At 38.0% G+C, this 14,292-nt stretch overlaps 1 protein-coding gene across 16 annotated transcripts in view; it reads right to left on the bottom strand.

The window, feature by feature from the left end:
* The window catches only part of MYCBP2 (MYC binding protein 2), a 212,074-nt gene that overhangs the window by 185,627 nt on the left and 12,155 nt on the right, over positions 1-14,292 (bottom strand). For 14 of the 16 annotated variants that reach the window (XM_062566861.1, XM_062566863.1, XM_062566864.1 and 11 more), the window contains exon 2: positions 2,001-2,076. The exons of the other annotated variants lie outside the window; for them this stretch is intronic. In XM_062566861.1, the coding sequence (XP_062422845.1) occupies positions 2,001-2,076 (76 nt within the window). The remainder of the gene's footprint in view (positions 1-2,000; positions 2,077-14,292) is intronic. 16 annotated transcript variants of the gene reach the window in all.

Below are 14,292 nucleotides of genomic sequence, written 5' to 3'. Positions count from 1 at the left end.
CTCCTGCTCAGGGAGAAAAGTCCAGCCCTACAGGAAGATCTTCCCCAACAAGACTTAAAAACGGAATTTCCCTGACTAAACACGTCTGATTTCAGACATTCTGGTGGAAAAAATAAAAATAAAAATCAGTTTTCTTCTTCTATTCTGGTACGCATTGAAAAGTATGTGAAGAAGAAAAGCTTGGTCAATAAATCAAGGTTGATAGCCTACAGTTAAGAAGCCAATTTTATTTTTTTCCCTCTTCAGTTACATTTTCCAAGAAATTTTCAACTTCCTACTATCACACAGGAGTAAGTTGAAGTGCCTTTCTGTACCTCAACGTCTCAGAACAAACAATCATCTGCTGGTCAGCCCTGGCTTGCATGAAATACTGCCTAGAATAGAGGTACCAGTATATAGTGAAGGACAAAGCGGGAGAGGGGGAAGCCACACACACCCTACACACCCACACACACCAGGCCTTTTCAAAGGCAAATAAATCCCACTTAATACTTGAAGTAGAAGTTGTTTTAAGCCCAGGACTGATACTGGGAACCAACACCCACAGGCATGACGTATGAAGACAATCAGCAAGTGACAAATATGTAACTTCTGATAAGAACCAGTCTTTAATGTATTTGTGTCTCTTCAGGGCATTTCAAAGGGTTCCTGCCAATTGATTTATCCAATGCAATTAAATCCAAGAAGTATGTTTAACTATCCAGCTTGTGGAGAACAGCAGTTCTGATTTGACTTCTTGCTTGGTTTTTCAACTAGGGCACTGCTATCCAGATAGATAAGGTTCCCTCTATACTGTAACTATGATCAAAAAAGGAGTTCTTATTTTAAAAGCACAAATTTGTCACAAACAGAACACAAAGATTAACCACATTCTGCAGCTTCTTCAGTTTCCAACTTTGGCTTCTACCTTGACAGTGGGTTTGATTAAAAAAGGCAAGGCTAAAAACTCCTCATAGTGTCTGGAAAAAAAACATTGAGAAATTCAGTATGGACTAGAAATATTTTCCTGTATAGTACTAAAAAGAAGTGTTGAAGATAAGTCCCTTCCATACCATAGTCAGGAGGTACACTACTTGAGATAAGCAGAACAGCCTGGCAAATATCCAAAAAGGCAAGACTAAATTTAGAGATATTGGTCTTGCTTTGCCCTCCCAAAGTCATCCGTCTTGAGACAGAGTAGCTATATGAGGTTTGGCATATAGGGATAAGATGTCCAATTTGATGGCATGTGTATTATAGGGGTAAATCTACTGAACTAGAAAATTCTTTTACTGGATGTTTCAGTACTGTCTTGCAGAACCATTCCAGAAGAGCTACTCTCTCTCTACAGACTGCAACACAAACCTAGGGTGATCCTCTGTTGTGTCTATAGTGAGCCTTCATGAAAATCCCTCCAAGACTCTGCCTTTAATTCCGAAATAATAGCTTTCCAATGCAGCAGAATAGTACTTGAAACTGCTGTTACTTCTGCCTAGATTTCTGCAAGAACTAATCATGCAAATATTTTAATAAAGCTCACTGTACTACTCCAAGGCACTTACAGCGATGGGGGCAGGGGCTAAAAAGGGAAAAAATATGAAGAGAAACTGATAATTATTATCTGTTTCAGCAGGGAGGAATTTACAAGTGTATCTTTAATTCCTTGGACATTGGGTGCTCCATTTCTCCTTCAGTCAATATTAGAAGTACTCTTTGTAACAGCAGTCTCTTGCTGTTGGCTACATACATATCTCAAAATTACTATAAGCAATATGTTTATTGGCCACATCTACGACTGACAAATTTGAAAACCAAAAACATTTTATCATCCTGAACATTAACAGCAAACAAGTTAGTAAGATTAACATTGATAGAGTCATGCAGAACACAGAAAACAGACAAAAATGATTGGACTATCAGATTTTCTAAGCAAAGTACACTTATTTTTCCTTTATCTTAGCTGAATTTGCTTTTTTTTTTTCCAGACTGTACCTTACTGAGTTAGCTACAGTCTTTCTTACCTTGTTTCGTTGTTTTACTTTTAATTTAGTCTTCTGTTTCCTTTTCAATTTTTTCTTGCTAAAAAGTTTCTTACTCCTGAAAAAGAGCAAAAAACCCATCAAAATAAAAATTTATCCCCCCCTTCTGGCCCACAGTAAACAGCAGCATCAATAGAGAAAAATGTTAAAAGTCCTTTAACTTTTTTCTCCTAAGGAGAAGAAACCAATACAACTGGTATTTCAGAGTATAAAACAAGAGTCCTTAAAATAACGCTTACCTAACCCTCCACTGAATCAATGGCCTTTACTCTTCATATTAAGCAGGGTATATGCTAGATAGAAAATAAATCCTTAAGCATTACACTATGCTACCCTACTGTTCCTGTTGTAAGTCCAACAGTGCTATGCCAATACTAGAAACAATTACTACAAATCTAGGAATCTCAGTAATAGAACACATCAGTAAAGAAGATATGTGCATTTTGCAAAGTCTTTACTAGCTAGAGATTCAAGCCTTCCATGACATAGCTTTGAAAATATACGTCAGAAAATACGGCTGGTGGAAAAAGTTACAACTTTTGAACACAAAGGGGTTTTTTTGGTGTGGGTCTTTGTTTGTTTGTTTTTTGTTTTGTTTTTTTGTTTGTTTGGTTGGCTCTTTTTAAACTTATTTCTGGCCAGATTTTCTCCACACAAAGCTTATAGACTTTTCATTTCAATAGTCTCTTTACATTACACCTCTAGCTAACACATGCTCCTCTAATCCTCTTCTGTCCACACCTCATTCCTATGACATTCTTTTTCTCTTCCATTTTATCCAGTAAAATAACATTCTCAAAAAAGGATACAATAGGAAAAAAAGACACCATGCACACAACTGTTTTGTCTTGTTACCATCACAGATACTACTCTGCCTGAAATGTATCCTTTTTAACTCACTCTGCATTTCTCTGTCTATTCAAATTACATGTCCTCTATCAAAGACGCAGGTGATCTCTGTGCAGCACACAGCTCATTCTAAATTGGACTTTAGGCAATTACTAACATTATGTCACTCATAGTTTACAGTTCATCTTAGTTGGAAAAATATTATGTAATACTATTTAATAATAATATTGAAATAATATTAATATGGAATCTCAAAATCATAGGCAGTAACAAGGCGCACTTTCATGTAATAAATAGAAGAAAGATTGAGAATTGGGGGAATCTAAATATTTTATTTGAACAACTTTGTTATAAATAATATTTTTGAGGGACCAGCAAGATACTATTTACTACTACATCCTGTACTTCACTCTGACTTCAAGAAGATAAAAGTTTTACTGTCTAGCAGTCAGAAGCTGGAAACTAAAGTTTGATCGGGATTCATCAGTCAGAAAACAAGCTCAGGAACCCCTGCAAAGAGTATGCCAAAAAAGCTGCCTGCCAGAAATTTCACCATCCTTCCCACTGTCATTCATTAGCCTTTATATCTGATAGAGAGATACATTCCTGATCATCAGGACACTTTCTGAAGAAGCAAATTATCTCACTCCTTCACTAATAGATAGAGAGTCTCAAATATAAAAGAGAGTAACTACTATGATCCTGGAATTAACAGAAGTAATTCAGTGAGGGGGAAAGACACAGCAAACTAGAGCTTATAAAGAAAACGTAGAAGATCTCACAAGGTTTCTTCAGCAGTACGAGATCAATTAAATCATTTGCAAGACAGTTTGGCCATGCAACATGGGAAAGGAGAGGTATCCAAAAACCCCTACACCATCTCTAATTTCCAAATTTCTGTTAACACACTCCACAGTCCCTTCCACTATTTAAGTATCCTTATGTTGAACAACTTTTTCCTTCTTAATACAGTTTAATGTAATTAATTCTTATTCTATCATCAGACATGAAGGATAGTGTAGTCCATTCCATGCTGTAGCCATGATCAATCTTTTTTTCTAAACGAAATATCCTTTTAAGAAACTTTCCTCTTAGCTTCAGGTGTAGAAAACATGATTTATTTTGGACTTGTGGACTCTCTCAGTCCATATCGCATATAGATGGCATTGACCAAAACAGAGAACAGTATTTTATTACTTCTTGTTGAGTAGAGGAGGAGGAATTGCTTCATATGCCTCAAATGCAACACCAACTATAACCCACTTGAAGTACCTTGAAGACCTTTTACTACAAACCTGCAAACCAAGCTGCCATCGCTGTTTACTTACTTGTGGTCTTAAACACGGTACGTATGCTTTGCATTTACCAGAGACAATCTATATCTTTTTAAGGGGCACTAACTCAGCTCTACAAAATACTTCAAATTTAATCTCTCAAAATCCTTGCAAACTCCCCAAATTTGTTACACATTTACTTTTTCATCTTATAAATACTTCATAGGACCAGTCCCTTTATTTTGGTATGTACCCATGTGCATCTATGCATGTGCACACGCGTGTGTGTATTTCTATATATATCTCCCCAAATTAAGCCTTCCCCCCACCGAGAATTGGGCTCATTTCCAAAATGACAACCTCCCCCTACCCACAACTATTTTAAGGACTAATTTCATTTCTCAGGAATGCCCAGACAATATTCTTTTCAATTAATAAGTGAGAAAAGCCAGGAAGGGGCTTACTTCCTCTTTCAGAGTCCAAGTGGTAGTGCTGTGATCTGCCTCATTCACACACCAACCATTAAAGATTCTGTAAGTACAATCTTCTTCTAGTCACTCCATTACAAACACTTATCACCTTCAGCAAGTTTTCCGCTTGCTGCTCATGTTTTGCATGAAAACTAAATGAGTATAGAAATGTCACATTGAGAATTCACATTTTATTTCCTTATTCTTTTCTCAAAGCAAAGTCTCAAGGATACTGCACTCCCAACATTTTTGTCAAGGACTACACTTTCATCTAGTTCTGAAGTTCCTTTTGGAGACTGATAATCAATGAAAAAAACCTCATCAACATCTAAGTTAAGTTCTGAGCAACTTATCATCATTACTACATATAATCCTAATACTGATATGTTCCTAACATACCTACATTTTATTTTACATATCTATATATACACACACACAGAGGATATCCAGAGTTCTGTTGTTACACTCCATTACATCCAGAAGTCTTAATATTCAGAAGGAAAGTATAAAATTTGGGCAGGCATACACATGAAAAATGTTAAGCATATTATGAGTAATTTCCTGTTGGAAACCACAAATGTCACTTGTGACTCTATTGTCTAAAGATTAACAAAGCTTGATATGGCTTCCTAGAATTTTAAGCTAATTTATCAATTGTATTCTTGGTTAGCAATTATAAATTGACATAAACTACTATTTGTAAAGGTCTTGAACTCCATGCCGACAACCTGCTTCCACTGACAGAAGGCCTTTAACCTTTAATTTACAAGTCAGCTATTAATATTGTTTATTCCATGCAAACCAAATGATGATCACCAAGTCTTGAAGTAGTTTGCAGAAAAAATTTGCCTAAGCTATTTTAAATTTACTGATTTAGTCTCAAGTAATTAATTTGGACCTCAAAGAAAGCACATATCACATCTGTGCAAAACACCAGAAAAAAACAACAAGAAAATGCTCATGGCAAATGGACCCAAAGATTGAAAGGTGATGCAACTACTGCCTGCACAGAGAAAGCTGAGAAAGAAAGACTTGAAATGTTCAGTTCTAGAATAAAAAAACAAATTTTTTTGGTCTAAGATAAAAGGCAATTGACCAATTGCTGAACAGTTTTTAAATATAGCTGTTAAATGACATGATTAAACTTCTATTCAACTTTGTGGCATCTGCAATGTAAGAAAGTAACAGCATGCCCAGCTCACTTGTTTTTAAATCAGAAGTAGCATTAGGTAATATTTGCAAGATTTGCTATATTAAAAGGGAGACACTCATCAGCTGCCTTACCACCATTGCTCTTATCCTTTTAAGATGATTTGAGGAAATCCAAATAGAAGAACTTTTCATGAAGGCACAGTAGTCTTAAATTTGAGAAGGAAAAGGAAGTTCATGTGTTGAACTCCCCTCCCCCAATATTGTCACTGAATTAGTAAATACAGGGCAACAGTATTGTGTGACACCTGCACACCTAGAAGAGGCCATGTAACTCTAAAAGCATCACTGATGAGTGGAAAAAATATGTATTACTGTCCCTGCTGCTAAGACAAAATGGGAGCAACAAAACTCATATTAAACTGCTGTCTCATGCAAATCTTTTCTTCTATGTGAAACATGTTACCAAAGACATAATAGCTAGTACAGCTTCACATCCAGTCATTCTACTGCTGATTAAATCTTTGAGTACGTTTTTGAGAAATAAGTGAATTTAGTAAGCCATATGCTAGTACTTTTTTTTTTTCTTAATTCCAACTGAATTTAACTCTTTGCATTTTTCAAAACTTGCTGATTCTGATGAGGTGACTAAGCATCCTAGGGAAAAAGTATACTGTTGACAGAAGATGTCTATCACAAAGTCAGTGTGTCTAGATTAGTGACAAATACTCTAGATTATTTCAAGTTTCCATCAGTGTTCACTCTGTGCAGTTAACTTAAGCAGTCACGGGCTGACATAAAAAAAAAATGCTCTTACAGGCAGCAACCACTCAGTGACACTGAAGTGAAACATTGTCATATTAGTGATATTAAATCATTCTTATGTTCCCTCAACTTGGTGAATTATTACTGCTGACAGTCTATTTGGTTGGACAAGAAGCAGAAAGCATTATCTTCATAACAACCAAGTTAAGCAATTAAATGGCTAAGTCAAGTAGCCTGCAACTCCAAACAATCATATAGCCCCAAAAACCTGTAGTTGCCATCATGTCTCAGCATCATCATTAGGGTCTATAAAAACCTCACAGCATCAAGCTCCCTAAAAAGCTGCAGATCTACTGACAAGCATACTGATGCATGAGTACTGATACATGGACATTGGTTGAAAAGCAATCAACTGATATTTCCTCCACTCTGTTTTCCTTGGCTGCTTCATATGGAGTAACAGCTCAAGATCGACAATAAAAAATACTCATATTTACATACAAAAAAAAAAAAATCACATAATTGCTAGTCTGTTCAGCAGTTTTCTTTGTACAGGTATATTACTGTCATAAAGGATCCACAAATTACAAAATACTTTGTGAAGACTATACCACAACACAACGCAACATCATGTTTGCCAAAATGGCAACGATCCTCGGCAGTAAAGGGGGGGGGGGGGGCCTAACTGGCCTTATCGGGTTTCACTGTCCCCCCTCCAAGTCATTGGCCCAGTGGCAATCCTTCAAAATTTGGGCATGGTGGCAGTCCCAATGACCGTCACCCACCTGGCTCTGACCCACTTGGGGAATGGGTCATCCAAACTTCACTGGACGTGACACAGCATGCCCCTACTTTGAGCAGGATCGGCTTTGCTTGCCTGCCCCATCGGCTAGTCGAGGGAGTGATGGCTGGGGGAGACCTATCCAGTGGTTCCCCCCCGAGCCAGTGTCTGTGCTCTCCTGGGCGTTGTAGCAGGGCATGGGGCCCTGTGAGGTCCCCTGGCCTCGCGTGAGACAGCAGGGACCAAGTGGTAGTGCAGTCTACCGCCTGACCTAGCTCAGTAGATCAGGCATGCCGCTTACCCTTTAGCTTTAAAGGCAGACCAAAATTCTTCACATGGACAGTGAGTCTGCTCATTTTCTGGAACCGCTGATACCCCGTCTATGCCTGCTTGACTGTGTGCTGGAGGGACCTTGTTGGGATGAGGCATGTCTGTGGGGCTTAAGATCGGGCAGTCCAAATACCATTGGCTGCACCATGCCCCGGTTCCAAATTCCATCTGAGCGCAGACGTTGCTCTCGTTACCAAATGACGCTTCACCGGATTTGACTCGGACGGACAGGCCGTCCATAAAATTCAACCCGGAAAAGGTTCCCTGTATCACACAGGGTTCATAAATGGCCCAAAGCAGTTAGACATTCGCCACTGTTTCCTATCTTACCTACCCTAACTCCTATCCAGCAAACTGTCAGGGTGGTATTTGTTGTGATTTTTTTTGAGTAAGGGTATTACAATAACATCTGTGCGCCTCAGTTTTTCAACTCAGTTATCCTCCCAGTTACTCCATAGTACAGACAAGCTTCACATCCTATTTTACCACTAGAAAAGTGAAATATTACATATTTGTTTACAAATGGGAAATAGGGAAGAGGAGATTGAGTAAACTGAGTTTTATCACTATAAAATCAACACCTAGAAAATGCCATGACTTCATCTCTCTTCTTTTAGTCTCTGGGAGGTATAAAATATACCTCAAAAAAAGTCGCAAACAGTAGTTTCCACATGTTTGCACCATCCTATTTGATGGTTCTCCTTTACCTTTCTTGTCCAATCTCAACTAGTACATTTATCAAAGTTTTGGCATTATACCAACTGGATGACCTTGCCCTTTTCATCACTTGCAGACAAAACAAATAGGGCAGCTGAGAGCTTATGGGTTAGAATAAGAGGGTAGACCAATGTGAGTGACACTATTATGGGTGTCTGCTACAGATTACCTGATCAGGGAGAATTAAATGAGGCCTTCTTCAGATAGCCACAAGAGGCCTCACATTCACAGGCCCTGGTACTCATGGGGGACTTCAAACACCCCAATATTTGCTAGAAGGGCAATACAGGACAGCATCAGTAATCCTGGAGGTTTCTGGAGTGCATTGATGAAAACTTCCTGAAACAGGTGATCAAGGGGCCAATAAGGGGAGGTGGTCTGCTGGACCTCATAATTACATAACTGATCAGTTCTTCCATGTCTGTAGGTCAGTGGCAGCCATAGCTACAATGACCACACAACTCCACCAGTGACCACGGTGGTGTTTAGGATCTTGAGAAAATGTAGCAAGCAAATAGCTGGATCACCACCCTGGACTTCAAGAAAGAGCAGACTTTGGCCTCCTCAGGGACCTGCTTAGAAAAAATCTCATGGTACATGGTCTTGGAGAGAAGAGGCTTACAGGAGAGCTAATTGATTTTCAAGGACCACCTCCTCCAAGCTCAAGAATGGTCCATCTGCATGTGCACAAAGTCAAGCAAAGGCATCATGAAGCCAGCATGAATGAATAAGGAGCTCCTGACTAAACTGAAATACAAAAGGCAAACATACAAGAGGTAGAAATGGTGACTAGGAGTAGTCAGCCTGGATTTATTAATGGAAATCATGCGTGACAAAACTGATAGCCTTCCACAATGAGAAAACTAGCTCAGCTGATGGAGGGAGAGCAGTGGGTGTTGTTTACCTCAACTTTAGTAAGGCTTCATAACCATCTTCACATCATCTTCATAGGTAAGCTGATGGCATGGGCTACATAAATGGACAGTGAGGTGGACTGAAAAATGAGGGTTTAGAGGGTTGCAATCAGCAGCACAAAGTTCAGCTGTAGGTCAGTCCCCTGGGGGGAATACTGGGGCCAATAGTTTTTAATCTCTTCATTAGTAACCTGGATTATAGGACAGAGGGCATTTGCAGTAAGTCTGCAGATGACACAAACCTTGGAGTGGAGTTGATATCCCCAATGCTTATGCTGCTATTCAAAGGAATTTTATTCTTATTCTTTTTCTACAGCTAGCTTAGGTTTATTTGAGGACTGAGGAGAAATAAGTCTTCTGTCAATTAAGTAGTATCAACTCTTTAAGCCTAACAGTCCTATTTTCTGAACCACAAATCATTTACATCATTTACTGCCATTTCATTTTGCTAATCTCTCATATAACTAGTCCTTCTTGGGGAGGAAAAAAAAGAGAGAGAGAGAGAGAGAAGGTGATAAGAAAGCCTCCCAATCCTTAAGTGCAAAAAAAAGTCAAGAATTACTTCAGGTGCTCTACAATATATTAAAAGCTTTCCAATGCATTTTGAAAAAAGCGTAAGTACTCAAACAGAAAGATAGCACTGAATCACATTCAATTTATTAATTCTATATAACATGTAGAACCTCTCACAAAGAACTTCTTCCTTACATTTTATTTACAATGTTGTTTTCATGTCTGTGCTTATTTTTTTTTTTCTTAAAGCTAAGCATGCGTTGACGTTATTCTTGAGTACGCTTATAACCTTTCCAAGCTTGGCATCATATACAAAGCATACTCTACCATACTCTCAGCTCCATCACCAAAAGTGTTAATGAAAAGATTGAATGCTTCAGGACCTAGGACAGATCCAGATGGACACATCTACTGCTACTTCTTCATGCGTTCTGCCCATCTGACAACAAGCCATTCCGCAGCAACTGCCAAGCGTGGCTTCCTAAACGGTTTTGAACCCACTTACTGCAGTTCCATCTAGAATAGGTTTAGTCAAATTGGCTGTTCAGAAGTCAAACCTATTATTCTAGGAACCTTCTAAGAAAGAAGAGCTGGTAAGACATCATGAAAAAAAAATCCACCTGAGAAAAGGCGGCTACAAGCGATTCAATAAAGACACAAGGGCAATACCAGTTCTCATCTTTTTCTCACTTGCATCTGCTTGGAGTTCAGTACATGCCCAAGATTACAGGTAAGTTTTTGGTACAGTCCTACCTGATCTGCTATAACAAGACATTGTAAAGTTTGCTTGGCTCAAAGCAAGATCCGAGTTGGAGGACAGGGTGTCTGAAGCTGGATCCAAACTGAATCATCTGATTTTAGAACAAGCTTAGCTTTTAAAGTAAAGATTTATTTGGGAAAAATACTAATGATCATCTCTAATTATCTGAAAATGAGCTTTGGACAGCTGTTAGTAATGCTGTATTAAGTTTCCCAGACAAGGCTTATTATAAATCCATGTATCAACAACTTCTTCTATGAAACATTTGATTTTTCCAATACTTTTAGAAATGTAAGCTACACAAACTGCTCTAGAGTACCTCAATATCTTCTTTACACATTTTTAAGTCAGGGACTATCTACCTGTTCACTTTATAGTAGTCTTCTAGAACCTTATATGTCTTCTATGAATTCTCCAAAATAATCTCCAATAGCTATAGAATTGCCTCAGCCAGTTCATCCAGTCACCCAAAGGGGAAATTTTATCAGACTGTTGTGTAAATATTAAACAAGTCTCTAGCCTGTTCTTTCCATATTCTTGCTTTCATCACTGATGTTGTTTTATCACATCATAAGGCAAGGCTGCCTTTTCTACCAGATTGGCATTTGACTTTTCGGCCATGTAAAAAACAGGAAGTACTCTTCTGCTGGATAATAATGTGCAGTTTGTTTCTTCCATATCTTCTATAAGCTGATAATTTATTTGATATTTGATTACACATATGGAGGATAGATCCATTATACAGAGACATTAACACAACCACAGCCTCTGCTGGGCTTTCCAGTCTCCCACATCATTTAATCTACTCTCCAAAGTGCTTCAGAACAGCTTGAAATTTGTAACCAAGCTTCAAGGCATCTCAATATCAAACACAATAACGGAGAACCACAACTGACAAAGACCAGTGTACCTGTTAGCAAGAAACTTACTATTCACTGTCTTTCAGCTCTGTGATTTCAGCTACAAGGCTCTGAAAACATCTCAAAACTGTGTGGAAGTATTTCCTCCTTTGTCATACTAAAAACTAAGAAATAACTTGTTTTTAAATCTCATTTACAGGGCATCCAGATTATTGCCATTACCAGCTGACAAGCACATGGCAAACACAAAGTCTGTACAGACATAAAACAACTTACCATAAGCTTGGGACAAATGAGCAATGCCTCACTTAAGGGAGCTGACTAAAATAAGCAAAACAAAGGAAGATGGCAGAGCTCTAATGGACTAATCAACAGATGGAGAAGAGGTTTTATGCCCAGAAAACAAACTACACACAAGGAATCTGGATGTTGGCAAGGAGACGAAGAGGTAGCAGTGATGAAAACAAAATACTAACATTGAATATATTGTTGTATAGCATGTTTTATATCCAAGATGCTGTTTGCTTGTACTCTTGTACCCTATTTTGGTACCTCTATTTATTTAGAAACAGCCACAAGCTTCATCAGCCTCACTTCCACAAACTGGAGGATTATTATTATTTTTTTAAAAAAGCACTTCTGAAGAATCTCCAGACTCAGTATCTCCCATAGTTAGCAGTGCTGCAAATCTCCTGCCAGTGAAAATCTCTATTTCTCTAGCAAGATCTCAGTACTATTTCAGTCACCAAGAATCCTGAGTATCTGCCATGGAGCATATTTCTCATAAAGTAGGTTGAAGAAATAAACACCTCACACAACCAAAATGTTATATACTTTGTAGAAAGTTTACATACAGAATGTGTCACTTAAGGGAAGCTATATTGTTAAACAGAAGATTTTCAGAAAATGAGCTCAAGCACTACGTCCAATCTGTACCACTTAACTCCTAATTCTGTCTTTCATATTGTTTTGGACTCCTTCATTTAGCTTTCTACAACACAGAAATAGAATATAGAAAGGATTAATCCTAATCAGTGTAAAAGCAAGCTATTCATGTTGACTGGTTTCAGCAAATGTTTCATCATCCTTAGAAGCTGCCTGAGGCATTCTACTACTGCATTTTCTTAAGCTTTAAGTTTTCCTTGCTTTACTTTGCCTTTGCAGCTACCTCCTTCTAATGCTTAAGTAGCCAACAGCTACATCTCTTTTATCATTCAAACATCCAACTTACTTTCAACCAGTGAAGAGTGTCAGTAGACAGCAGATATCATTATAACCCAAAATACCAGTCTGTTCTCTTAATAAATAAAAAGTCTGCTCACAAACAATGGCTCTTCAAACTTTAATAATTAATTGTTCATATCACCTGCAATAATACTGATCAATATTCCACAAGAACTTGCAGGTGAAAAGGAGATAACGCACCTATATAAAATGAAACCTGGAACACAAATATGTATTGTACAAATATGTATAAACTCTCCTGGTGTAATGCAAAATAGTTACTTTGTAAGAACTATCAGAGTCACTGTACTGTTATGCCATGTAATTCCTTCATAAAAAAACAAAATTTTATCAATACATTACAAAAAGGAGCAAAAAAACCAAGAAAGTACTTTTCCGAAGAAATACATACACCATTTCAATTCTTCTATTGTAACTTTGCAATAAACTCTACATGATACTTCAGAGAGTGTGTCTTTGTGCAATCAAAATTCTGTAGCCACTGGTTAGTACCCCTGGGTTTTTGAATAACTCTGACTACGTTTGCTCTGCAGATGCAGTCTTACTCCGTGAAGCACTTTATGAATAATGGTTCCCTGAAGCAGTTTGTTCTTCCTTTCCCTTTGCACAGTTGCAGGTAGGGTAGGAAAAGACAGCAGTTGCAGCTTCTGCCAAAAATCACAGCCAAAACTGCTCAGTAGCATGGCAGCTGGCTTGCACATCTGCTAAGTAGCACATCAACAAGTATATCCACTTAATATCTCTAAATAACACCACCACATCTCAGGCAATATTTTTTCTGTTGGGACATGTAAGAAGTTTGGATATGATGTCTGCTAGCAAAAAGAAAGAAAAAGAGGGGAGGAAGAATGTTGTAGAAGAGAAAAAGTAGGGTCTTTCAGAACAACATCCCCATACTGGGGACTAACTGCCATTTTGATACCTGCCTGCTGTTTACAGACAGAGCCTGGAAATAGTTTCAAAATACTCAAAGTAATAAACAAACTGAATTTGGATCTTGTCACCATGCACCTCTTCATATAGGAATGTTAGAACAAAGTACGTATCTAATTTGTTAAAAGCTAAAACTATTACTACCTTTCCAGTTCCACTCATATGCCCTTTACTTCTATTGATGGCCTAGAGATCCAATACATGTTTCCAGTAATGTAATGACCACATCTTGCAGCCATAGCTCTGCTGCAAGGACTGATTTTTCAGCACTCCAGCTATTTCTTCCCTGTGACATCTTCTGTCAGAAGACAGACATATATGCCTCATATGGAGAGCCTTCCTACTCATGGTCTATTTTCCTAAAAATGGTCCTGAAAGCACCTATAGATTATCTACTCATTTTGAAAACTACCAGCAGTACTTTTAGTTTTCACCAAGGGGATACAGATTTTTTTTTTAAGAGTATCAGCTGTGAAAAATCACTGGAGAGGGAAACTGCTCTAACTTGATAAGGAGATCCCAAAACAACATTATACACAGTACAATTGAGGGTTTCCTCAGCTATAATTAAGGCTTGATGATTTTTGCTGGTTACAATGACATTATGATCCTTAGGTGACTTTAAATGTTTAAAATATTAATAGCAGCTTCATCTGGTAAGCTTGAGATGTAATGCTTAAGAAATTTTAATAAAGTGGGCAATAGCTTAACCCT

The sequence above is a fragment of the Rhea pennata genome, chromosome 1 (assembly GCF_028389875.1).
Source record: "Rhea pennata isolate bPtePen1 chromosome 1, bPtePen1.pri, whole genome shotgun sequence".
NCBI lineage: Eukaryota > Metazoa > Chordata > Aves > Rheiformes > Rheidae > Rhea > Rhea pennata.
This window is presented reverse-complemented; position numbering and strand designations above follow the sequence as displayed.